Source organism: Mus caroli, chromosome 15 (genome assembly GCF_900094665.2).
Source record: "Mus caroli chromosome 15, CAROLI_EIJ_v1.1, whole genome shotgun sequence".
Classification (NCBI taxonomy): domain Eukaryota; kingdom Metazoa; phylum Chordata; class Mammalia; order Rodentia; family Muridae; genus Mus; species Mus caroli.
In genome coordinates, this window is record NC_034584.1 from 95,616,361 (window position 1) to 95,641,275 (window position 24,915).

The 24,915-nt window shown below is 48.8% G+C and overlaps 2 protein-coding genes across 3 annotated transcripts in view; both read right to left on the reverse strand.

Moving 5' to 3' along the window:
- Positions 1-7,867, reverse strand: part of LOC110311080 (keratin, type II cytoskeletal 72) — a 9,841-nt gene extending 1,974 nt beyond the window's left edge. Inside the window, exons 1-7 of one of the 2 annotated variants that reach the window (XM_021184319.2) lie at positions 7,358-7,867; positions 6,162-6,376; positions 3,462-3,522; positions 2,992-3,087; positions 2,325-2,489; positions 1,582-1,707; positions 243-463 (exon numbers count right to left, since the gene is read on the reverse strand). In XM_021184319.2, coding sequence (XP_021039978.1) covers positions 243-463; positions 1,582-1,707; positions 2,325-2,489; positions 2,992-3,087; positions 3,462-3,522; positions 6,162-6,376; positions 7,358-7,810 — 1,337 coding nt within the window. In that variant the 5' untranslated portion in view covers positions 7,811-7,867. The remainder of the gene's footprint in view (positions 1-242; positions 464-1,581; positions 1,708-2,324; positions 2,490-2,991; positions 3,088-3,461; positions 3,523-6,161; positions 6,377-7,357) is intronic. The other variant, XM_021184320.1, reaches the window with a different exon arrangement.
- Positions 7,868-14,507: 6,640 nt separating this feature from the next.
- Positions 14,508-24,264, reverse strand: LOC110311043 (keratin, type II cytoskeletal 73). Its single transcript, XM_021184277.1, has 10 exons — positions 24,211-24,264; positions 23,127-23,571; positions 21,987-22,201; positions 21,076-21,136; positions 20,496-20,591; positions 19,949-20,113; positions 17,546-17,671; positions 16,981-17,201; positions 16,013-16,047; positions 14,508-15,267 (listed from the first exon to the last, which is right to left on the reverse strand). The coding sequence occupies exons 2-10, from the start codon at positions 23,568-23,570 to the stop codon at positions 15,011-15,013; spliced, it is 1,620 nt and encodes a 539-aa protein (XP_021039936.1). The 5' UTR covers position 23,571; positions 24,211-24,264; the 3' UTR covers positions 14,508-15,010.
- Positions 24,265-24,915: the final 651 nt, after the last annotated feature.

Genomic DNA, 24,915 nt, shown 5'->3' on the forward strand with positions numbered 1-24,915 from the left:
ATCCAAGAACCATGAGGAGAGCCAGGGGACACTCTCTAATATGGGTGGCATTGATGCTTTGCTTTCTTGGGTGGCCTTTTAGGGATTTTACAACTTGGCCTGTTCTACTGTCCAATTTATGTCTTCCCTACCACAAGGCAAGCACACTTGCCATGTGATTTCACTTCAGTGGAGCCTAAACAGAGCCAAACTGTCTTCCTCTTAAAGCAAACACCACCCCGGGCAAAGGCCTTGCTCCTCACCGGCTCTCCTCGCTCTCCAGCAGCTTCCTGTAGGTGGCGATCTCCATGTCCAGGGCAAGCTTGACATTCATGAGCTCCTGGTGCTCACGCAGCATCCGGGCCAGCTCCTCCTTGGCCTGCTGCAGGGCTCCCTCCAGCTGGTCCAGCTTGGCCCGGGCATCCTTGAGAGCACAGTCACCTCTCTGTTCAGCATCAGCAATGGCCGTCTCCAGGTTGGAGCACTGGGAAACAGCAGACTTGTCACTTTGGGTCTGAAATCTTGCTCAGCCCTCCTCCCCTGATGCTGACAAAGGCTTCAGGATCCACTGGATGGTCCAGCTTGGACAGAACTGGAGGTGAGTCTATTCTTTCCCTGACTCTAGGCACTATCCACCTCATCCCCTTCTCCACCACCACCACCCCTGCTCATCCTCAGCCTCCAAAGGTAGACATCTTCACCTGAGAGAAGAGAGAAGAAGGGCATAGAGGAGATGGGATACCTGGGTTTGTGCCCCTGGCCTTGCCCCACTCAATTAGAAACCATCGGCTATTGGGTTCTAAAGACAACCAGGGGTGAAAGCCTCCCTGTGGCTAGAGGTCTATATATCATAGGAGGTCTCCAGGGTGCCCTCTAAATCTGAGGGGGATATGGTAGCTAATAAGTTCATCCTAGTAAAATATCTGTCTAATAATTCCACTATGCCTTCAGTCTGTCTACCCATCTGGCAGAGAATCATACTCAGGGCAAGAACAGGCCTTAAAGATGCATTTTCATGGCTAACAGGCTTTGTAGTTGGCAAACACCTTCAGTCAAGAATCTTGCAATCCATCAGTTGTTAGGTTAGTGTGTTTGCACATGGAAGGAATCTATGAGTTTCTTCAGTCTTTTAGTTTAAGTGTGTTTTGGCCATTCAACTAAGGCTTTGGAGGGTTCTAAATTCCAGCCTATTTTGGGAATCGATGCCCCCTTTCTATGGAAGTTTGCTCCACAGTGAAGAAGCAACAACTGATTTTGACACCAAAAAGATTTCTAGGGTTTTTCTCAACTGTCCTCTCCTCCTCTGATAAGCAGCCCCCAGGTCTGTCGACATGCATAGAATTTTGGACAAGCAAATCACAGCCGGTTCATCCCACCTAATGAGGACAGTCCCACCCAGATTGGTGCTGAGTAAACCCACGCACTGCCTCACTGCACAGGACTCACTCACTGCCTCACTGCACAGGATCCACTCACTGCCTCACTGCATAGGACCCATTCACTGCCTCACTGCACAGGATCCACTCACTGCCTCACTGCACAGGGCCCATGCACTGCCTCACTGCACAGGACCCACGCACTGTCTCACTGCACAGGACTCACCTGCTTCTTCATGTTTCCTATCTCTGAGTGGATCCTCTGGATCAGCCTGTTGATCTCTGTGATCTCAGACTTGGTGTGTTTGAGGTCATCCCCATGTTGGCCTGCAGTGGCCTGCAGCTCCTGGATCTGTGGTCAGATCAGAAGAGAAGTACAAGGTGGTTAAGGGCTTACCCGATTTGAGCACTCAGCATGGGGAGGGCTGCTCAGTATGGAGGACAGTGATCTATGCCTGTGGTCTCCATGTTAGGAAAGTATAAACACTAGCCAAGGAGAGAGGGATGTGAGGGGGCAATGGAAGGAACTGGAAAAGCAACAATTCCGTCTACAGAGCAAGGTCCTGCTCTAGCTCAGCAGGGCCCTTGGGTTCTTAAACACGACGGGCCTGGCGGAGTCCATTTTCTATCCTTGTTTCACCAAAGAAATAAAGCTGGGGTGTGTGGATCCCTCACAGGCTTATGAGGGTTGTAGCAGGCATGGCCTCATCTGTCACTCAGAGCCATGGTGAGTGAAAGGCTAAACCCACATTTGTCCATCAGTTTTGCTAAGACTGACTGAGCTCCCTAGACCACAGGGAAGCATTTCTACAAGGTTCAATTCCAAAACGAAAAGAATCTCAACTAAGTCCATACATACGTTCAGGCCCACGTGTGCACATACACAAGCACACACGCACGTGCACAAGCCCACTCTGAGAACACAAAAGCTGAGCCCACAGCTCTCTACCCACTGTGCACCAGGCTCACCTTACACTGGTACATGTTCTCCGTCTCTGCCTTGCTCTTCACAGCAATCTCCTCGTACTGGGCTCGAACCTCAGCGAGGATGCTATCCAGGTCCAGCTGCCGGTTATTGTCCATGGACAGAATGACGGATGTGTCGCTGATGTGGGACTGCATCTGAGCAATCTCCTGGTGGCCAGTGCGGGAGGGGAGTCTGTTAGGGGTGCCATGAGGACACTACTTCTCCTGACCCTTCCACAGCTGAGGGTGAGGCTGGCTTCCTTGACCTCATCCCAAGCAATGGCACTTTGTTTGCTCTCTACTGTACTCAGGTCCCTCCCACCCCTCTCCAGAGCCAGCAATGCCAGTCATGTCAAGACTCCAGGTGGCACTCAAATGCCTCAATGAAGTCTCCTGCTACCTTTCCCTTCCTCGACCTTCTCTCGTCAGAGACAGTCCCCGAAAGCCCAGGTGGGGTTCACATGCCTTCCTCTGCCCCCTCCCAAGCAACTTCCCATGGGGTTTCCCATGCCAAGCCTGGAGGACAAACACTATGGTGGTCTCTTCAAAGTCTGGCTCCATGCCCAGCCCTTAGTATGACCTCAGTGAACCTTAGCTGCACCAGAACAAAAGGCTTTTTCCTCCCAAACCTTAGGAGCAGTGACCTGAGAGAGGTCAGTAAACAGCTTACCCCTTCAAAGAGAACCTTGAAGAATTTGATGTCATCTGTCAAGGAGTCCACCTTGGCCTGGAGCTCCACCTTGTTCATGTAAGCTGCGTCCACATCCTGGGGCACATGTGACGGTCAGGCTGCCCTCCCTAACCTGCCCACCCTGCCCTCCTTGCCACTCGGAGTGGAGGTTATTTAACTCCTCGTTCCCTTCACTTCATGCTTCAAGAATAGCCCAGTCCCTAGGCAGAAACTCGAGTTCAGTGCCCACTCCAGAAATGCAGCCAAATACCTTGGATGTAAGCTGAATGCTAAGTTTGCCGGTTCAAAAGCCACCATGCACTCCAGAGGAGCGACTGAGCAGAAGGAGCTGAGATGTTGGAATTCCAAGGAACTGAATTGCCCGAGGGTCCCTACCCTACGAACCTCACTGTCACAGGTGGTTAGAAACACTCAAACCTTCCTCCTACCCCAACTGCGCCCACCCTCACCTTCTTCAGCACCACGAACTCATTCTCGGCAGCCGTGCGTCTGTTAATCTCCACCTCGTACCTGTGAGAGAAAGCAGCCTTGCCATTGGGCCAGTTGAGTCCTGCAGAGGTCCACCATGTGTACACCATTGCTTCTGCATCACAGCTGCAGAGTGTTAACCACCGGGGCACATGGCCTCCCCAAGGAGGAGCACTGGTTCAAGCAGTATTTTTTTCCTAGCTCCTTAATCCATACACAGTCTGCTCTGATGTAATTTGCCTGAGACATCACCATGGTGGGGACATGCAGGATTCACCTCTCTTCCCTTTCACAAGCGGTCTCCTCCATGTCATAGCAAAAAGGTCCACCCTCCCCCAACTCCACTGATGTGACAGCGGCCCAAGGCACCAAGCAGAGGCTCTAACTCTGAAACTATTTATGCTGGTCTCAGACTTCCATTTCAAACGAAGCAAGGTCTTCATGTTTGGATGGCACTGGGGTATTTTTTCATGTTATCAGATACATTGTAGATTAGGAAACATGTTATCAGATACATTGTAGACTAGGAAAAAATACTGTTAACTTTTTTATTTAAAGAGTTCAAAATGAAAACATTTTGTTATAAGTATTTTACTGCAACTAAAGGGGGCTCTAATGCTAGAAAATAGTTCCTTCTATGCTGTTAAATATACAACTCTTTGCAGATCCTCAAGTATCGCTAAGTACATCACTGGCAGCCCCTCCACCCAGAAAGTATGAACCGAACAAAATCCATGTGAGTTAGAAAAGGGAGTTCTCCAAAAGGTAACTGGGGGCTGATGCTGTAGCCCAGTGGTAGATCACTTGCCTAGCATGTAAGGAGCGTTAGGTTCGATCCCTACTATAAGTAAAACAAACAAACCAGGACAGCCAGGGCTACACAGAGAAACCCTGTCTCGAAAAAAACAAAAACAAACAAACAAACCAATAAATAAACATGCATGGGAGGTTTCCTAAGGTTGTCCTGTTTTTCTAACGAAGTTGGATGCATGCAAACAGCTTCGTGTGAGTTATCAGCCACATTCTGTGTGTAGTGTGGCAGGTAACTAAGAGCTTTCAGATGGCATTGTATGATAAAATGTTACTCTTACTCATTGCATCATCGTGCAGACACGTAATAGCTGCTGTCTCACGACAAAAATTAAGGCATGCATTACTTGTCCCAGACTGATGAGATTTTAGGGCTTTCTAGATTTAGTACTTTATATCTAATTCATAAAACACATAGGAAATGTTTGATCAAGAAGACTGTCAGAGCAAAGGCAATAGTTACAAATGGTTTTTCAGCTAGTAACTTTAGTCATAATAAATCCAAGTAACATTTGTTTTTTTTTCATTGCTGTCTGCCAAACAGCATGCTAAATGTTTCATCATCTAGTTTATTTCCTGTATCATCTCTCCTTTCTTTTTCTTTTCTTTCTCTCTTTCTTAAACAGGGTCTCTCTATGCACTCCTAGCTGTCCTTGAACTCACTATGTAAACCAGAAAATCTCACACCTCTGCCTTCCCAGTGCTGGGATTAAAGGTGTGTGCCACTATGTCCAACTCCACAACACCACCAATAAAGTCTTTAATATTATTCTATAAGGTTTATTCTGTTATCCTGATTTTGTATGGGGATGGAGGAAGTGTGCTTGCCCAAGGTTGCAAAGCTAGCTAATGGTGAAGCTGAAATTAACATTCGGGACTTGGCATCAGACAGGTACACATGTCCTGTGCTGAACTTTGAGCTTTTAAGAGCTTCCAGTACACTGCTGTTTGCCATTTTCCTCTCAGAAGCTCATTCAAGTGTTGAGACAGCCATCTGCGTTTGATGTTACATGTACTGTACTAATGCTGCAGTTCCAGAGGCCTGAGAGGCTCACCTAAAGCCACTCAGGAAGTAGCAGTTCAGGAACTCTAGATCTTTACCCGTGGGAGGCCCAGAGACAGCGCAGCCTCTACCCTGACCCTCTGTCCCTCTTCGGCAGAGCCTACTCGCCTGGTCCCATGTGAGCTCCATTGATCTCAGCTATCCTGCACTCATTGCAACTGTTTGAAAGTGCTTTATAAAAGCCTGTTTCTCTAGTCTCTCCGTGGTCAGGGCTATGACCAGCTCTGTTAGGGTCTCTGTGCAGAGCTCAGGCCAGGCTTCTGGCTGAGGGGGGGCTGTAGACCTTTTGAATAGGGGATGCTGACCTTTTGAACGTGGAACAAGAGAACTATGCCAGCTCTGACCATCTCTACCCCTTGGAATCATGGCAGCTGGCATGCCTGTCCCTATAAACTTGGCACTCTGTGGAGATACTTCCACAGAGTGTGTACACTTCAAGACAAACTACATTCCAAATTTTAATTAGCTTAGTTTTAGATTTTGTACCAGGGTTGCTGGGGTGTCTCTCCTTGGGGGAACTGCCATAGAAACCTTACTTAGGGGAACCACAAAGCCATTTGGACTACACAGACGAGTTTCAGTCAATGCTCTGTGCCCCAGTCTCCTGTCTCCAGGGCTAGACATTGAACGGATTCCCTAGACATTAGGAGGAGCATTCTGGGTAGATCTACCATCTTTCTATCTAGGCGTCTCTTCTGTGAGACATAAAAGAAATACCAATGGTCTCGACAAAGGAACTAAGGCAGCCTGTCCATGGGGAACCCTCTGGGGTCACTGTCCAGCGACACAGTCTCTGCCTCCCACTTACCTCTTCTTGCAGTCCTCCACCACTTCCCTCATGTTCCTCAGCTCTGAGTCCAGCCTCACCCTATCCCCAGACAGGATCTCCAGCTGCTTCTGCAGGTTGCTGATGTAACTCTCATGCACGGGCTCCAGGCTCCTCTTGGAGTTGTTCAGGTCCAGCTGCTGCAGCAGCTCCCACTTGGTCTCCAGTACCTGGTTCTGTTGCTCCAAGAAGCGGACCTAGAACCCAAAGGTGGCCATGGCCCACCATATCCCATGAAGTTTAACTAACGGTGTCACCTGCCTGGTGACTTGCCACACAACTAGGTCAGTTTCTCTTGCTAAAGATGCTGGGAATTGGGGAGTAGAGGAGAAAAACTGGGCCCTCTGGCAGGACAATGGTCCCTTTCTCTCAGAGCTTAGATGCTTAGATGTCTTGGTTTGTTCCAAGTCAGATCTCACATACTTCAGGGTTCCTCCCATGTCTGGTCCTCTCTGCTCACCAGCCTCCCTGTCCTACCCGTCTCTGAGCATGGAGATAGAAGGAAACATACTCAAGTAGAGGAGAGTTAGGTGGAGAAACTACATCAATTCCTCTATCAACGTGGACTTGTGCTTCATCATTCCAGGCCTAATTCCTTTGCATAAATGCCAGGAAAACAGAATTGGAAGTCTTGAGTTGATAAGAGTTTCCAGGCATCGCAGAAATGCAGTAATGTCTTCATCGATGCTGGCCATTGCTATTATGTCCCTAGCACCCTCACGGTCAAGATCTCTTATGCTGTGAGTGTCTGGGCGAGAGAAAACCATTTCTAGTCTCTTTCCCATCACTGGGGTCCCTGCCACTGAGCCTCCAAAGACACCTTTCCAGCAACCCCATCCATGCTGAACACCTTGGTATGCCTTCCCCTGCAAATGCTGACTTGAAATTTCTGGCTCTTTTCTCTCCCCTCTTCTGAAAATCTGCCTCCCCTCCTTTTGCTTTGACATCCCCTGGCTGTTATCCCTCTAGTGCACCTGTTCTGGATATGGGTCTTTATCTTCTTGTCTAACACTGGACATCCTCTTAGGACTCATGCTACATGCCTCCCATTCTTTCTGAAGTCTTGTCCCACATGGAAGGAAGGATAGGGTTCCCCTTCACTGGGTGAATGTACCAAGCAGGAACTCTGTACCATGTGGCACAACCAACACAGGACTAACAGATGCAGAGGGACCCACCTTGTCGATGAAGGAGGCAAACTTGTTGTTCAGAGCCTTGATCTGCTCCCGCTCTTGTGCCCGCACCTTCTGGATCTCCGGGTCCAGCTCCACATTGAGTGGGGCCAGAAGGCTCTTGTTGACGACGACCTGGGGGATGCCGCCGGGAGGGCACACTGATGGGCATGTGGGCCCTAGTCCGGCGCTGCCGAAGACGGTGCCCACGAAGCCCCCAGGCCGCCCACCGCTCGCCCCTCCGTGGCCCAGCGTGAAGCCGCCGCTTCGCCCTGCAGAGCTCAACGCCAGCCGCCGGCCTCCCCCAACACAGAACAGGCTTCTGCTGCCGAATGCTGCTCCCTTGACTCCAGCTCGGACCGAGGCGTGACTGCCACTGAGCCGGCCTGAGATGACCGCAGAGCAGCCACTGAAGCCCAGGCGCTCAGCTCCGGGATAGAGGGTCAACTGGCGGCTCATGGCTGGCAGAGGGCAAGGACTGGCAGGACGGGCAGCAGGCAGGCCTGGGGCACGGATACAGCTGCACTCCTGGCGCAGCTCGCCCCTTAAATAGTCCTGCTTGGGCTGGTAGGATGGAGTCAGCTAATTTGTATGTTGGAAACCCCTTTTGGGTCATTGGGGTGGAGTGGGGGGACGATCTCTTGGGTCCTTCATTTAGGAAATTACCGTTCACTTGCAAAGATTTCTGTCTCTTCCACTTCACCTGTCCACGAACCTTCTATAAAATGGCCCAGAACCCCAAATTTCCTGTGCTCATCTCCTGCATTATAATAATTTCACAACCTTATCTCCATAGGCTTCCCTCCAATTATGTAGGTCATCACTACCAAGATCTTCAGTAGAAAATTCCAGTGGGTCTGGCTTGTAGGGGCCTAGGGGAGACGTCTAGGTTGGCTCTGCTCCAGAAATTTCCCATATGATTGACAGCCTAGGGCAGATTAACTCTTCTCTCCCGAACCCCCCGCATCCAGAGCAAGCCTTGGTATATATATATTGGGGATGACTTTGAAAGACACAAGTGCCTCAGACAGGGCTCTTCCTTACATTGGAGCTTAGTTTCCCCTTGGGGCAGTCCCTGGGGGCCACTGACATGGCTTCCAGTGAGCCCGTCAGAGGGCATAATAACAGCTAAGCCGTTTGCCCACATTGAACAGTGTGATGTGGGTATTGGGAGTGGCGAAGATGGCGGCGCCAGGAAGAGATGAACAGATAGAGGAACCTGAGGTGTCCCCATGGGGAAGAAGTGGGCTCTCTGTGCTGCCGGGGTTAGGGGTGGGGTCAACAGGCCCTTAAGAAACTCCAGGCTGTGCTTTTAGCAATATATTATTTCAGTCCCATCCACTCAATTTTTAACCCGTGTTTTCCTCACACCAAGAACAAGAGTTTATTGATGCTAGCCATTAAGAACAGGAAAATTAAGAAAGCTGTTAATAGCGGATAATCCTTATGGAATGTTGGCTTACAAAAGTAACCTCTGCAGTCACCTTTTCCTGAAAACCAAGGCACAGAGACATCTCTGTTCTCTTGGGCCAGGTCTCCTCGTCCCCAGGTAGAGAACAGGTAACAATGATCTTTTCTTATCGCCCCCTGAGGGCTCCATTGCTGGATGAATCAGGAATTCCTCATGCCTGCACTGCCTTCATTACAGATGGTGGAGAGACACATGTGGTTTCTGAGAGACATCTGATGTGTGGGGATGTGGGCAGATCAAAGGCAGCTGAGGCCCAGGTGAGGGGTTTACCTGGCACTTGCTTCTGATAGCAGGTTGCTGTGTCACCTCAGGGTCTGGAGGTGACTTCTGTACCATTCATTTTTGGGTTGGATTGAATTGCCCCTAGAGGTGGGGTAGACCAAGACAGGAATGTCTCCCTTCAAAACCAGAGCCCTACAACAAAAGACAGATGAGACCACTCTGGGTTAAAGTGGAGCTCTTTCGCTCTGCAACACCCATTCTTGAGGAATTAATAAGGTATCATGTGAAAAGGTGATAGGTTGTTGTTGTTGTTTTCTTTTGTTTGGTTTTTTGTGGGGTTTTTGTTTGTTTGTTTGTTTGTTTGTTTGTTTTAAGGAAAAGGCAGATTTCTTGTGTGAGATTTGTTAGTCTATTTACACACTTAGTGATGGAGTGTTTTCAAGACAGTATGATGTTGCTATATAGTTATCCAAGCCCATAAGATGTCCTACATCAGAGCCAGGGGGAATGCTCAGTGGATATAGTGTGTGCTATGCATAAAGAAGGCAGGAGTTTAGATCTCCAGCAACCACACAAATGCCAGATAGATGTGGTGTACCACTTACAATCGAAATGTATGGTAGGCAGAGATAGGGGATTCCTAGAGCAAGCTGCTAGTTAGACTAGCCTAATCAGCGGGTTCTGGAGTAATCAAAGAGACCCTTCATCTGTATATACAGTAGAGGGAGATCAAGAAAAACATCGACATCAATGTGGGACTCCACATATTTGTAAAAACAAACATCAAATGCATCAAATGACTGCCCGGCACTGTTATCGAGCCATGGGCTCCAGTTGCTGTTTGTAGTTGCTGTAAGTTCATCAGCCATACTGAGCGCACCACTTGGGGAGGGGAAGATGTTGATGGTGGGGGAGGCCATGTCTCTGTGAGGCAGAGGACATGTGAGGAAGCACTGTACCTACCACTCTGCGAACCTTAAAGTTTTCCTTTAAAAAAATCAAACCCAGGCTGAGAATGACAGCACACACCTTTAATCCCAGCACTTGGGAGGCACAGGCAGATGGATCTCTGTGAGTTCAGGCCAGCCTGTCTACAGAGTGAGTTCCAGGATAGCCAGGGCTACATAGAGAGGGTTACATAGAGAGACTCTGTTTCAAAAATATTAAACCTAAAATATGTAAATAAATGAATGGGTGGAATCAACAATGTTAACAGCCATATAAGTATTTTCTCTCCTCTGGCCAAGGTAAGGTTAAGGATGGCTGACATTTTCAACATTTTGCTATTTCTGGCATTTCAAATATGAGCAGAAAATCTTTTTTATAAACGATGTACTTTTCAATAAAACCAGAGAATGAAAGGAGAGAAAGCTGATCTATATCTCCGACATAAAATACTCCTCTTATTCACAAAAGAAAGATTTGGGGTGTCCAGAGCCTTTTTAACCAAAGTGCTTACTTTGGCTACCTATCTTATGGAAACCAGGGTTTCCATAGCCTTTGGGAGATACTATGAAAGGCATCTCCACTTTATCATTTAATAGACTTAAATTTTCCAAACCCAGAAAGCTTGGAATCACCTTCTTGTAAAGTATATTATATTGCTAAATTATCACTTGCTATTTGCGCTCACTGGAGGCTGGGTCTGTAAAGAGTCCTCCTCCTCCTCCTCATCTTCCTCCTCACTTCAGACCCAAGCACGTTTGTTTCAAACTGTCCTCCACCTTGTCCAGAGATGAGCTGGCCTCCTTCACTGTGTGACAGGCAGAGAACGGATGAGCTAAACAGCCTGAATAAAGTCACTGTATCCTTGGGAAGAGCTAGAAGGTCAGCCCTTTCCAACAGAGATTACTATTGTTTGTCCCGTGATATATATAAAAAAAAAAATCTCTGGAGAAAGAATGGAAGCCAGGAGTTCAGCCATGCAGTGCTCATGCGTGATGAAATCGTTTTATCAGAAACTCCTGCTGACCGCCTCAACTTCCCCAGTCATTTCTGCTGGATGATTGTAAGCGTGCCCAACTCCACATCTGCACCTTTGCACTTAAGTATTCTTAAAATCCTCACCAGATCTCTCTTCTCCCTGGAACTCTCCACAGGGAACCCCAGCTGGTGGTCTCAGCGGGGCTTTCCTGGTTGACTGCCTGGTTTAATGAAGTTGTACTTTTGTTCTCTCAAGGTTGGGCTAGCCCATCAACTCTGCTGTATGCTGCCAGTGCCTGATTTAACAATGATTGCTACGTACCTGCTGTATCTCTCTATCAGCTGATTATTCTTTTGCTTGATATACTCAATGAATTTACACATTCAAATGAGAAACGTGACAACAGTATAGATAATTCTCCAAGCTGTAGAAAACACCTCTTAAGAGTTATTGGGGGTGGGGGGTGGGGAATAGACTTAAAGAAAACCTGCAGCCTCGTGTAGCTTACAGTAATGTGCTCCGGGTTATTGTCAAAACCAAAAGGGAAGGGTGCTTTCATGCAATCTGGAGAATGTGCCCAGTGTCTCTCAGCTCTGGCCAAAGGTAAAGGAACTCTCAGACAGATGCAGCTTGTTCCAGAGACTATCAGATGATGACAGAGAGCCAGAGTCTCCTCTTTATCTCCCAGTCTCCTTCCAGGTTCTTCTGGTGTTTGGAAACATGGACAAGTGTTGGCCATAGAGAAGTCACCGACATTGAAAAGAGCCACATCTGGGGGTGATAAAGCAGTTAGGGGCCTGGATGTCCTTTCTTCTTTCTCAGTGATCTTGGAAGCCATGGATCTCATGCACTCTAGCTAAGAAAAGCCTAAGATCACTAGTCACCCACTGGAACAGCCCTAGGAGATAGGTGCTGAAGCCTGCTCCAGACAGTGGGTGAGAAATTAGACCCTTTATGTTAAGTCATTCAGATTTCAGGGTTTGTTCCCTGAGGCAGCTGGCATCGATTCTCTGGACCTAAGCATAGAAATTAGATGGTAGAAATACCATTTAATGTTATTTATCCCAAGTTCATGCCCATCAGATAATCTGATTCTGACAGATCTTCTTTGCTTCTCTCTTCACAGGAGCTCCTTGGAATAACATTCTGCGCCTCATAATACCAAGAGCAGCCATTTATGAAGCTTTTCTGGGCACCAGGCAGTGAGGTAAATGACTCTCAAATACTACCCCCATTAAATTTAGTTGTCATGGCAACTTCATGTGGTAGCTACTGTTATTAACCACTTAACAGATGAGGAATCTCTGACCCACGGAGCAAAATATCCTGTCACCGCCAGGTCCAAGTCCTCTTGATTCAGTTCACTTGGCAGCTGAGGTGTCATTTCCCTCTCATGCTCTGCAGCAGAGAATCCTGGCTCTCAGCAGAAGAGAAAGGACCTCCAGGGGTGGCCATGCCTCTCATTTGAGCCCCTCATGTCTCACCAGCCACACTCCAGCAACAAGAAACAAGTTTGCCCACTCAAGTGCCTCTGATCTACTCTTTCCTTCTTCCTGTTGTTCACCAAGTAAGCTTTGGGCTTCTGAAGCCTCCAGACACACTGCCTCCTATGAGAGCCTAACCTCCCTCCCCCCCACTCCCTGCCCCACCCTCCCTCTCTTCCTTACTGTGGCCCCTCACTGCCAGGGTTGCCTCTGGATATTCTTTGGTGGTTGTTGCTTCACCAGGGTGCAATTAGCTTTTCTTGCACTCACATCTCTATGTAGAACATATACTGGGTTTCTTCATACCTTTATTCCATGTGTTAACATGTGGAATAAGCAGATGTCTGATCACAGGACTTCCTAGTCCGTTCGCTTGCTCAGTGCTAGAAATAGCTATAGAGCAGTGGAATAACTCTCTATTTTGCTATGATAGCAGACACATGCCATTACATGTTTGCTCAAATCCATACACTGTCTACAATGAGGAATGAACCACAATGTCAACAATGGGCTCTAAATCATTGAACTGCCCTTCTTTGCTGGTTCAAGACAGCTATTGGAAAACTAATTACCCTGGTGATGTTTAATCTTCATGGTCACTCTAACAAGATTTAGAATCACCATGGAAACCTATCACTGTTGTGTCTTTGAGAATGTTTCCAGACAGGTTTGAAGAGAGAAGAGAACACTGACTGTGGGCGGTGTCATCCTGTTGGCTTGGGTTCCGGACTGTACAAAAGGGAGCCAGAGAGCTTTCGCCCTTTCTTGCTTCCATCTGCCTCCTGACTATAAATGCAATGTGACCACCCACCTTGTGCTGCCACACCTCCCCTGCCACAGCGAACTGTGTCCCTTCTTCCTTTCAGTTGCTTCTTGTCAGGAATACTGACACAGCAATCAGAAAAGTATCCAGTACAATCCCTCATGAGATGGTCTCTCCCACATGCACATTTTGTGAATTGCTTTCCTAGTTCCTATGCACCTCTCAGTAAGCAAATTAAGTCGAGCTTTTGAATCAAAGAGACGGGAAGCTTCTGTTTCCACTGTGTCAAGTTAAAATGCCTCAGCTCACAGTGCTAGGGTTTGCTCATGATCTCCTCTTCCTATCTCACTCCAGCTAACACCGGAAGTGCCATAGTGTGGATCCGCTCTTCCTGCCTCACCACAGCTCACACTGGAAGTGCTGTTCTGCCTAGTTTATAGATAAAGACATGAAGCTCACAGCGGCTGGGAATTTTGCTCAGGACCACGAGTAAGTTGCAGAATCAAGAGTTCAAAAGTCCTAGCTCTGTTCTTGAAGCCTGTTTTCTCCCTGGACTTGCAGGGACCCTGTTCAGGTACCACACACAAGTCCCCAGCTGACTGTGCACCAGTCTCTTACATGCATTTGAATCTGTTGTATCTGACAATATCCCTGTAGCCCAGGGACATAGGAAACGTCACTGAGCACAGTGTTCTGTAAAAAAGAAAAGTGATGTGTATAATTGGAGCTAGCCATTCACTTAAGTGCACACACACATATATATCCATATGCGTTTACACACATAAGTTCTTGCATGCATGCATGTATGCCAGTGTTTGACACCATACAAACTTTATTAAGGATCACAAGAACTTCGGTCTTTAAAGAGGAATCTACCTTTGGCATTTTTAAACAGAAAACATATCAAGTCCTAAGTTTTTAGGAACTGTCTTTCTTCTACTTCTTGACGGCTTTAAATTTTGCTGCCAGACACTTAACCACTTCTCCTGGTATCCTGCATGCTCTTAAACATTGTTCATATCCTAACTGTTGCCTGAGGAAAGTCTGACTCAGACGGCACACCTGTCAGGTATGGACAAGTGAATGCTGGGTATCGGGACAGGTGGTGCTGGGGTCCATGCAGGTTGGTAGGGATCCTGTACAGGGTCTCATTCATGCAGATCTAACAATTCTTAGGATTCTGTGGAACGGGGGAACCTCAGATGCCAGAGGTTCCCTTTCAGCGACCACTCTACCTACAGAAGGGGCATTGTCTGAAATGAAGATTTCATCAGGAAAGAGGCAATCTGACCTTATTTTATACATATTTATTTATTTATTTTATTAGTGGGGTACAGGAGCAGAGAGCTGGGACCTAAGCAAGGTCCAGACTGGATGGGGACCCCCAGTCCTATAACAAAAGATTTATGCCAGATACAATGGTGCCAGGTACTTGATCCATGCTGGGTTGGTTCTTGCAGGAATGTCCATCAACACACTTCAAGTCTCTTGCACCCAGACTATCATGAGCAGCAGGAGGACAGCCTAGAGGCTGCAAGGGGGCAGGCAGGCAAGTCCTCATGAATGTGTGGAAGGCTGAGAAGTAGTCCCTTCACAGGGGGGCAGAAAGATGCATGAGATAATGTCAACCCTAGAATCCTGGTGTGGTTAATAAAGGCAGAGGGGTTGGTGAGAAGGCCACATTGACAACAAAGGAAGGTAAAATGTGAGCAATGGTAAATAAAACAGGAGGATTTCCTGGAAGAGAGTCCAGAGAAAACCAAAGCTCGGCAGAAATGGGGGATTGGCTGTCAATTTATCTCATGGTTTTCTTTGAGGGTGAGCCCAAAGCCAAGGTCTTTCCTGAAACCTCCTTAAATTCACTTGCACTACCCAGTCTGCTCTTGGTATCTCCACGGGGGCTGCAGTTCCCACTACCAGTGACACAGCCCCCTGACAGTATGCCATAGCCCCCAGCGACAGAGCTCTGCCGGTAGCCATAGGTGCCAGTGCTACTGAATCCGAAACTGGTCCCCGCACCGACTGTTCCAGGTGCGGAACTGCTGATGACAGCTGTGGAAGGAAGAATAAGAGACTGGGCATCAGTGAGTGCTTCAAGGTAGACGTGGCCCCAAGTCCCTTCCAGCATCCAATGACTCAAACATATCCCTGCTAACTAAACTCCTTATGCGGACACCAAATTTAAGTTTATTGACATGTACTCAATCCCAAGCAGATCAAGCTTTGAGGAAAAAGAGCCCAGATGTCACAGACTCCCCAGTCGGCATCTGCTCTTTCTTGGATGAACAACAAAAGCAAGGTTTTTTCCCCAAAGGACAAGTAACGTCCAAGCCTAAGCTACATTCTTGCATTTGGCCGGAGAAAGCAACCTTACATTGTTTCTATTGTGTTTCCTGTGGCTTGATTTAGGATGCTTGTGCTGGGCCCCCATCTTAGGAAAAGAGTGGCTGAACCTTGTAGGGCCAGCGTTAACACTGATTGGTGCCACAAAGCTGCATAAGTCTCTCCTGGCAGGGGGGATGGGTGACTCTGTTTCCCATCCTGCAGGGCAGTGTGGGCAGCAGGAGAGGGCATGTAGCTACCAAGTGTTTCATTCCAGCATGGGGGAAATGATGAGCGTGTGAAGTCAGAGTTGAGGGAAACTAACTCCACTGGTGAAGAAGTAGCTGAATAGGTGAGGCAGCAGAAGGCAGAGCACAAGCTGCTCCTCAGGACCCTGACAGCAGACACCCACTCATTCATTCACTTAGTACTTGTTGACTGCTTGGAAGGATTCCCTCAGACATGAAATACTCACAAATGCTCACAGCACTGGTGTGTTCTCCAGACATCCTGCACAGAAAAAAACACAAGGATTCCCCCATCACACTTAAGATCCTGAGCAATCCTTTCCATTATTCACCATACAGTAGCCAGAATCACCAGCCAGTCCAGTTCCACCTCCGCCAAGCCCACGAGCCACCAACAGTCAGAGTTAACAACCTCTGTCTCATGGCTTGAGCCTCCAAGACCCTCTTGCCCTCCCCAGTCTGCCTTCCCTACCACAGAGAGGTGAGGGCTGTACACTTGGGTTCTCACACTAACACTACTTCCAGGGCCCCTCTCTGCCTTTGGAGTTTCTCTTGAACCCATTGCTTGACTGCAGAGTAGCTGAGGCCTGAGCAAGTGGAGGTGTGGGGATACAGACAACTAAAGTGCCCATGGACGAAGCATCTGTGTGACTTTAAGCCAGCCCCAGGATTTCCAAATGCCAATGATCTATGTCCTGTCCCTCCAACTACACTGGATTTTGTGCAGACTACATTATTAACAATTGAGTATTTTAAACTGACTGCTTTCTATAGGGAAAAAAAAACGCATTTCTCTTAAAAGAAGGTTATATGTCACCATGAACAAAACCAGAATTCCACAACCAAATAAGAAAAGAAGTGACGCTAAAAATAAATGCAGTGAAAACAAAGCAAGTTAGCCAAAGGGAGAGAGAGCTAGGTGTTACTGAGAGGCTGAACTTAGGATCCTCTGCCTCTGTATGAACATGAGTTATTTGTATGGGCCATCGAGTTTCTGAAGCTGGCAATACTGAGCCGAGACTCTGAAAAGCTGAAGGAGACTTTAAAGAGCATTGCTGCCATACTGCGTGGCTGGAAATCGCTCTGGAATCTGTTTGTGGTTCAACTGGAGTGCATCTATAGCTCTTCCAGTGTCTGCACCCTCATCTCAGGGACCTGAATGGGGAAGACTGTGTCTGAGCACCCCTGAAGTTACCTGCACTCCTCCCCCTCCAGCAGCTTGCGGTAGGTGGCGATCTCAATGTCCAGGGCCAGCTTCATACTCATCAGCTCCTGGTGCTCACGCAGCATCCGGGCCAGCTCCTCCTTAGCCTGGTGCAGGGCTCTCTCCAGCTCATCCAGCTTTGCCCGGGCATCCTTGAGGGCACAGTCACCTCGCTGCTCAGCATCAGCAATGGCTGTCTCTAGATTGGAACACTGGGGACAAGGGGTAGCAACCCCCTGAGTTCGGAGGTACCCAGGTCCCACTTTATTCCCATGTACTAATCTCAGATGGGCTTTACTAGACTGCTATCCTTCCTGGAATGTATCGGGCAATGGGGACTTTTACTTGGCCCCAGAGAATCTTGTTATTCTCAGTCTTAGAACTTGTGGGGAACTCTACAAGGTTCTAGACTTCAGATGGGGAACAAAGTAGGGGAAAAGATGAGGGTTCTCTGAGGAAGGGGTTTCCAGAACAGAGGATGAAGAGGAAACAGGGCATGAAGGCTCTAAGCCCCCCAGCCTTCCTTGGGGGGAGTGAAAGAACCCCAGTCACTCACTTGCTTCTTCACACTCTCGATTTCTGATCGCAGTCTCTGGATGAGCCGGGTCAACTCAGAGATCTCGTTCCTGGTGTGCTTGAGGTCATCTCCGTGCCGGCCAGCTGCCAGCTGCAGCTCTTGGAACTGGCAGATGGTAAGTAACAAGCACATATATGACTCAAGGGTTGTGTCAGCGTAATCTAGCACAAAAATGGTGCCTTTTCCTGGTGCCATGCAGCAGAGGAAGGAAGGGCTATAGCCTCTTCCTCTCTAACCATTGGTCCCTGATTTTTTTTTTTTTTTTTTTGTGCCTTAAGCCTGGCTGATCTTTCTGAAGGCTGGAGTTGGCCATTGAACTCTTTGGAAGTCCCACCTCTCCACACTGCATCTTTAGAAGATGAATCCCCAACTATGAACCTCTCTTCCTGTAGCTCTTTGAGGTCAAGATGAAATTCAAACTCCTAGCATGGCACAGGTTACTCATTGTCTCTCATTCATCTGGTTCCAAGCCTTGACATATACTCCTTTCATATACCACCCCAAATGATTCTCGCATGGCCCCATGTCTCCAAGGGAGTATGAACTTATCTCTCCCCCAGAACTCTTCCCTCACACCCTCTCTCATCCTGAAGTAGCTGCAGCTCAGCCGGGTCAGGAAAGAGAGGCCCTCCCTAACCCTCTGATTAGGTACAATTCTGTTCTTGTGACCATGCGCTCCAGAAGTCAGACATACTATAGCCCTCAATGACATCTTCAGTGGATGGATGTTTTCTTTTATTTCTGAAGTGTCAGTATGTAGCATAGTGCCTTGCTGTGCTCAAGAGAAAAAATCCAGTGACTGACTGCATGAGGAACCACCAGCTGTGTTTTTCTCCGTTTCCCTTTTCCTAGCTAGCTGGGCTGAGCACAGGCTATTGGTGTTGTCTCGTTGGACTTGGCAAGGAAGGTGGGCTTAGCACTAGATTTCAGCCATGAATCTCAGATACCTCCTGCTGTTTGTCTTGCCCATTTGAACAGAGCATACTCCAGCTCCACTTCAGAATTTGACTTAAAGGGAAAGCAGAAGAGGTGTGGTCTTTGGTGCCTCAGGGTGATGTATTATTGCCTTACCCGTGTCCCTGGATGCTAAGCCCTGATCTGCTTCAGCACGCTAGTCAGTGCCCCAGACTTGGGCAGCACCATTATCCCTTATGTACCAATTCTCTTGGTGAGTTTCCTGCTCCTGGAGGGCTCACTTATTCATCTTTAAACTGTGATAATGAAAACTAGCCTCACACACTGTGGCCAGCACCCAGACACTGTGGCTAGCACTCAGACACTGGGACCAGCACCCAACCACTGTGGCCAGCACCTAATAACTGTGGCCAGAACCCAGACACTGTGTCCAGTACCCAGACACTGTGGACAACACTTAGACACTGTGGCCAGCACCCAGATACTGGTGTCAGCACCCAATCACTGTGGCCAATACCCAGACACTGGGACCAGCACCCAGCCATTGCATCCCTCCCCCTAAGCCCATGGTGAAGTGGAGGTGCCAATAACTATGCAGCAAATGGTCCATAATCGCATCTGTGAGACTTGTCTGATTCTTCTAGAAGGGTCTATGCAGGTAAAAGCCTGGGTTCAAGTGCTGGATTCTGACAACCCACAGGGGTTAAGTCACCTGGCCATTTTTAACCCTGGATTATGAAGATAAATGGAGAAGGAAATAGGACCAGGTCATAGACTAAGCTGTTATCAAAAACCCAGGCCTGTGTTGCCCCTTAGGCCCTGAAGGCTACTAACCCTTCCCCAACAGGCTAAACCTCTCCATCCTAGACTGGGAAGGAGATGGGAAGCAGAGATAAGGTCTCCAAGGGGTGATTTCCCCAGAGAAAAAGCCCAGTGAACAGCAGGGGACAATTAGACAGTTACCATCACGATCAGAGAAGCCAGATTATCTAAGAGTCACCTCCCACCCACACCCATCTGGGGAGCTGAGATGTGAAGGATAGCAACGCCCTCGTCATCCTGGGAGATGGACTTAAAAGGAAAGGTGGGAGTCGGCTGCTCCCAGATCACACTAAGGAGACCCGTGATTTACCGTGATGACAGAGCTAAACCCCTGGTTGCTCATGCCAACCCTCCCCCACACGTGCTGAAAAGCACTCTGTCTCCAGAAAGGGCATCCTGCTCAATCCCTCCTAGTCCTGTGTTACGATGCTTGATTTGCATCTTGTAGTTTGCAAGGTGAATCCCTAGGAGGTCTAAGGGGAATCCAAGGACAGAGTTGTGTCCCCCCCCCCCTTTTTGTTCCCACAATGCCGAGGTCAGTGCCATGCTCCCAGCAAGATGGAGGCTGACATGAGTCATAGAACAGAGAAAAGGAGACCAACCCAGATTCCCCTCCCCTCTGGAGAGGTGCACCGCCAACCCCACCTTGGTCTGGTACACCATCTCAGCCTCTGCCTTGCTCTTCAGGGCGATGTCCTCGTACTGAGCTCGGACCTCAGCGATGATGCTGTCCAGGTCCAGATTGCGGTTGTTGTCCATGGACAGGACCACAGAGGTGTCACTTATGTGGGACTGCATCTGAGTAATCTCCTGCAGGGGACAAGAAGGTGTGGAATGCCTACTGCAACCAGGGGAAGGGGACAAAATGATGGGCCTTTTCCAGTGGGATAACCCCAGACCACCCCAAACAGGCACAAACAGCATTCTCTAAAGCTAGGTAAGGACAGAGCACAAGGTTCCAACACCATGCTGAAAACTGCCCAGAAGAAGGAAAGCAAACTGAGAAGAGAATCCATGTCTGTCCCAAGAGTGAAGAAGTGAAGGAAAATACCTAGCTTTCATACAACCTTTGAATGACAAAGCCCTCAGCACATACGTGTGAAGGGCTCCTGGGCTCCTAAACTAATAAATAGGAAGTTTATCATCACACATCCTTCCTGAATACAAAGCTTGAGATGAGGGCAAGCCTTACCCCCTCATACAGACACTTGAGGAATTTGATCTCTCCATCCAGGGCATCCACCTTGGCCTGAAGCTCCACCTTGCTCATGTATGCGGCATCCACATCCTAAGGGGAATCCAGACACCTCCTGATGGCCAGCCTCTCTTATGAACCCCACCCTGTGGCTAACTGTCCCAGGAATAGACTCAATGCCTGAGAGGTGGGAACCTGACTTCGGCCCAGACTTGCTGTGAGAATTTCATCCCCTTTCTCCAAAGCAGGGCACAGAGTCTGTTCCTCCCCACAGTCACTGAGGCAGCCATAATAGTTTTTCAGAGTTGAGAAGAGTTAGAAGCAGGGCTTGGCCCTTCCCAGAGTCCTGTGTGTTGCTGGCATAAGCTGGGACTGAATATCCACAGCTGGACCCTTGTCCATTTACACAACTGTTAAAAAGCTGGCTATGTGATCTGTGCCTGACAATCACCAGTGTCCACTATGGACATGGTCAGCTTCTGTCTATGGGCCTCAGGCCCTCTCTGGGGAATGCAGGCCTCCTTCCTTCCTCTGCTCTTACCCACCGTGGGAGACCAAAGCCAGATACCCTGCTTACCTTCTTAAGCACTACAAATTCATTCTCAGCAGTTGTACGCTTGTTTATTTCTTCTTCATACCTGCAGGGAAAGCATCAGTGAATAGGGGCTTGGGGTGCCAGTGTCTGTATCTGTGTGTTCTCACTGAGAAATACAAGATGTCTGAATTGTGGGTCCTTAAGCAGGTGTTTTTGGCTGCCCCAACTCAGTAGCGCTGTTTGGCTGAGCCATCGGTGGGGACCTGGGCCTGGTGGCTGGAGGGTTTGGGTCTAGGATTCTTCTGATGCAAGGAAAGTGAGTCCGGTTTTTCTCCTCCTCAGAATCCAAATCACAAGAGCAGGACTCTGCCAGCAGACACCTAGCACCAACAATGCTGTTCCAACCTGGGAAGGAGGTCCAGGAAGCTACAACTACCCCTACCCATGTCAGAAAAGAATGTGGCTGAGGTGTGTGGGACTCAGTGAAATTGAGAGCGCCCCAATGGGAAGCCCATCTCCTGCTCTGTGGGGTTTCCTTGGAACTTAGGGCACCCTGGATGAGCAAAGGAGCTGGAGTTATGTGTTGAACACACACAGAGGCTCTCTAGGAGGGCTTAGGAAGCAACACATGAAGGAAAAAAAAAAACTACCAAATTCAGCCTGCTTGGTTATGCCCATGAATGCTCTCCTCTTGCCAGGTAAGCTCAAGTGGTTTATTTTACTCAAGTTCCATCCTCCTGAGACCACAGGCAAAAGTCCCAGGACCTATTTAAGGCTCAGTATCCAAATTCAGCCTGCTTGGTTATGCCCATGAAGGCTCTCCTCTTGCCAGGTAAGCTCAAGTGGTTTATTTTACTCAGGTTCCATCCTCCTGAGACCACAGGCAAAAGTCCCAGGACCTATTTAAGGAAGCCTCACCCCAGGAATCAGGTAGCCCACAGTGTCCGACTCACCTCTTTTTGCAGTCCTCCACTGCATCCCGCATGCCCCTCAGCTCCGAGTCCAGCCTCACCCTGTCCCCAGATAGTGAATCCAGCTGCTTTTGCAGGCTGCTGATGTGGGCCTCATAAACAGGCTCCAGGTTCCTCCTGCAGTTGCTCAGGTCCAGCTGCTGCAGCAGCTCCCACTTGGTCTGCAGCACCTGGTTCTGCTGCTCCAAGAAGCGCACCTGGAACCCAAACCCATAGCCACCTGGAACCACTACACAACCAACGGGGTCAGGGGATGGGACACTTTCTTTCCAGAGAAAAAGGGTGGGTTTTGATCTGCCCTGTGAGCTTCATAGGTGAACTCTAAGAAGGAAAAAATGCCACCACCACCCCCCAAAAAAACCCACACCTCGGGGAGTCCTTAGTCTGGTAACCAGAAGGCAGCCCTGGAGGTCAGGAGGGGCCCAAGGTGAGAATGTGAGTTTCTCACCAACCTGTTACAATGTTGGCTGTTTGTCTCCTGGCCCAAAAACTGCTGGGTTTAACCCACTGTAGAAAGCTACTCTGTAGCAAGTTCTTGGATGTAAATTAGCCTGCCGGCTTCCCACTCCTAGGGATCTGGTGGTCTAATCTGTATTTGACCTTCTCCCTCCCTCCGCATCCATGGCCTCTCAGCCTGCCTGGAAGCCCTGTACTCAACTGTACTGGGAACTTAAGCTGTCTGTGGTTTTCATGACAGGAGTTTCCATTGCTCAGTGCTCACCTACCACTGACTCTTAGGTGCTCAGACTCCAGTATACATCATCACTATTCCTAGAGGGCTCGTGGAAATACAGACTGCACAGGGCCCTGGCATTTTGCACCTCCAAAGGCTACTGCTGGACTCCTCTGCCTTCTCTGGTTCTGCCTCACTTCTCCACCAAGAGGCCAGTGCTCTGCCTCCTAGACATCTTCCAAATGTAAAGAGCTCTTTTAAGCTCTTTACATGCCTTTAGATCTGCCTCTCAGTTCTGGTGTCCCGGGATTGTCTGCTACCTCTCTGCCCTGCTCTGTGATGTGTCTGTGTCCTGGAAAGGGGTAGCATCATCCTATCTCCAGACAGGGGTCCCTGAGGGCAGTGGAGGTAGAGAAAGAAAGGAGATATTTAGCTATCAGCTGTCCCACCTTGTCGATGAAGGAGGCGAATTTGTTGTTCAGAGCCTTGATCTGCTCCCGCTCCTGGGCGCGCACCTTCTGGATCTCTGGGTCCAGCTCTACGTTGAGAGGAGCCAGGAGGCTTTTATTGACTGTTACCTGGTGGATGCCTCCAGGCAGGCACAGGGATGGATTTGAAGGCCCCAGAGCCCCACTGCCAAACATGCTGCCAGCAAAGCCACTGGCCCGATTCCGGCCAAACCCATATCCCCCTGTGCGCCCGCTGCTGCTAGCCACATTGAAGGAGATGCTCCTGGGACTCCTCAGGCTGTAGAGGCTCCGACTGCTGAAGCCTCCACTGAGCCCTTTGCCCGCTGCCCGGTAAGAGGATGAGCTGCCTCCGGATAGCACAGCTGAGCAGCCGCTGAAGCCCCTGTTGGCAGCTCCAGGTTTGCAGGTGAATTGGCGATTCATCCTGAAGAAGCCACAGACAGAATGAGACAAGACACAAGCCTTCGCCAAGAGACTGACTGTTCCCTGCTTGTGATCTTGGTCTTCCCCTTTATAGAGCTCAAGAGAACAATTGCTCTAATTGTTGGGTTTAATTTGCCTGGAAGGAAGAAATCATTTTCTTCTATCGAAATCATAGGCATAGGGCAACATGAAAACCCCCAAAGTGCTGGGCTTGCAAGTCCTCTGCATGTAATTGAGTCTTATCTTATTAGCATGGGGTAATTAGCTAGGCCATATTATCCCCCAGAATGATCTTGGCTAGGAAGCTTGTCATGGTCCCAGCTGTCCTTCTCCAGAGGGCTGGGATTGTAGGAGTTCTAAAGGAGACTTCTAATTGATAGTGCCATCTCTGAGAAATCTCCCACCTGTGCCAGCATCAGATCATCTGCCTCACAGACCCTGGCTAAACTGCTTTCATGTGGTTAGGAAGTCCCAAGGCCTGGTTTCCCAAGGCTGCTGAAAACATTTCTCAGGATTGATTCACCAGGGACACAGGACGGGAATCCAAATCCAGGCTCTACCCTCTGGTGGTGAACCTCCTGTGTGCCTTCAGATAGGTCCCAGGATCCCCTGTGCCAGCCAGGTGTCCATCTACATTCACCTGCACACAAGGACTTCTACCCTCAGTCCTACAGTGGTTGACACCAGTGTCCATCTTTCCAGCTCCATAAAATACCACTTGGGAAACCCAATGGGAAGCAGGGGTGTGGGATATATTCTCTGCCTTCACAGAGCCCCAGCAGAATTGCAGAACTGTTGGCCTAGATCTCTGAGGAAGATAGAATGTCAAGAAGCTGTTCCTCGGGGATCCTGGGAAATAATTCTCTCTTGGGAGTCTTCTCTTGGCCTTCATTCTGATAACAGAATGTCCTGTTGTCATGGCTACAGCCGTCTGATGTAAGCAGTGGTCTTACATCACCCTTCTCACTGTCTTCATGACCTCGCCAGTGGCTGCGAGCAACCAGTAGCAAAGGAGCCAGGGAAAGGTTGTCTCAGTGATAACTTAAGAATGAACTGACCGTGACTATCTGGAACTCCTTACCTATCTCCCCGCTAGAAATGGTTAAGCTCGCTCCTCCTACATGGAATATTCTCCATCACCATCTCTACCACTCTCATACACTGCTTCCCCTCCTTCTCTCCCCTACAGGGACAGGCAAAGATGCAATTCCTTACTGTACATCTACACTGGCAAAACCTAGAGTTCTAGACATAGTCACCCACTCTACTTCACTGCCTGCTCATCTGTGCCCAGTCCAAATCCATGCTGCCATGCTAATTCATGCTAATAATGCTAATTCGTGTC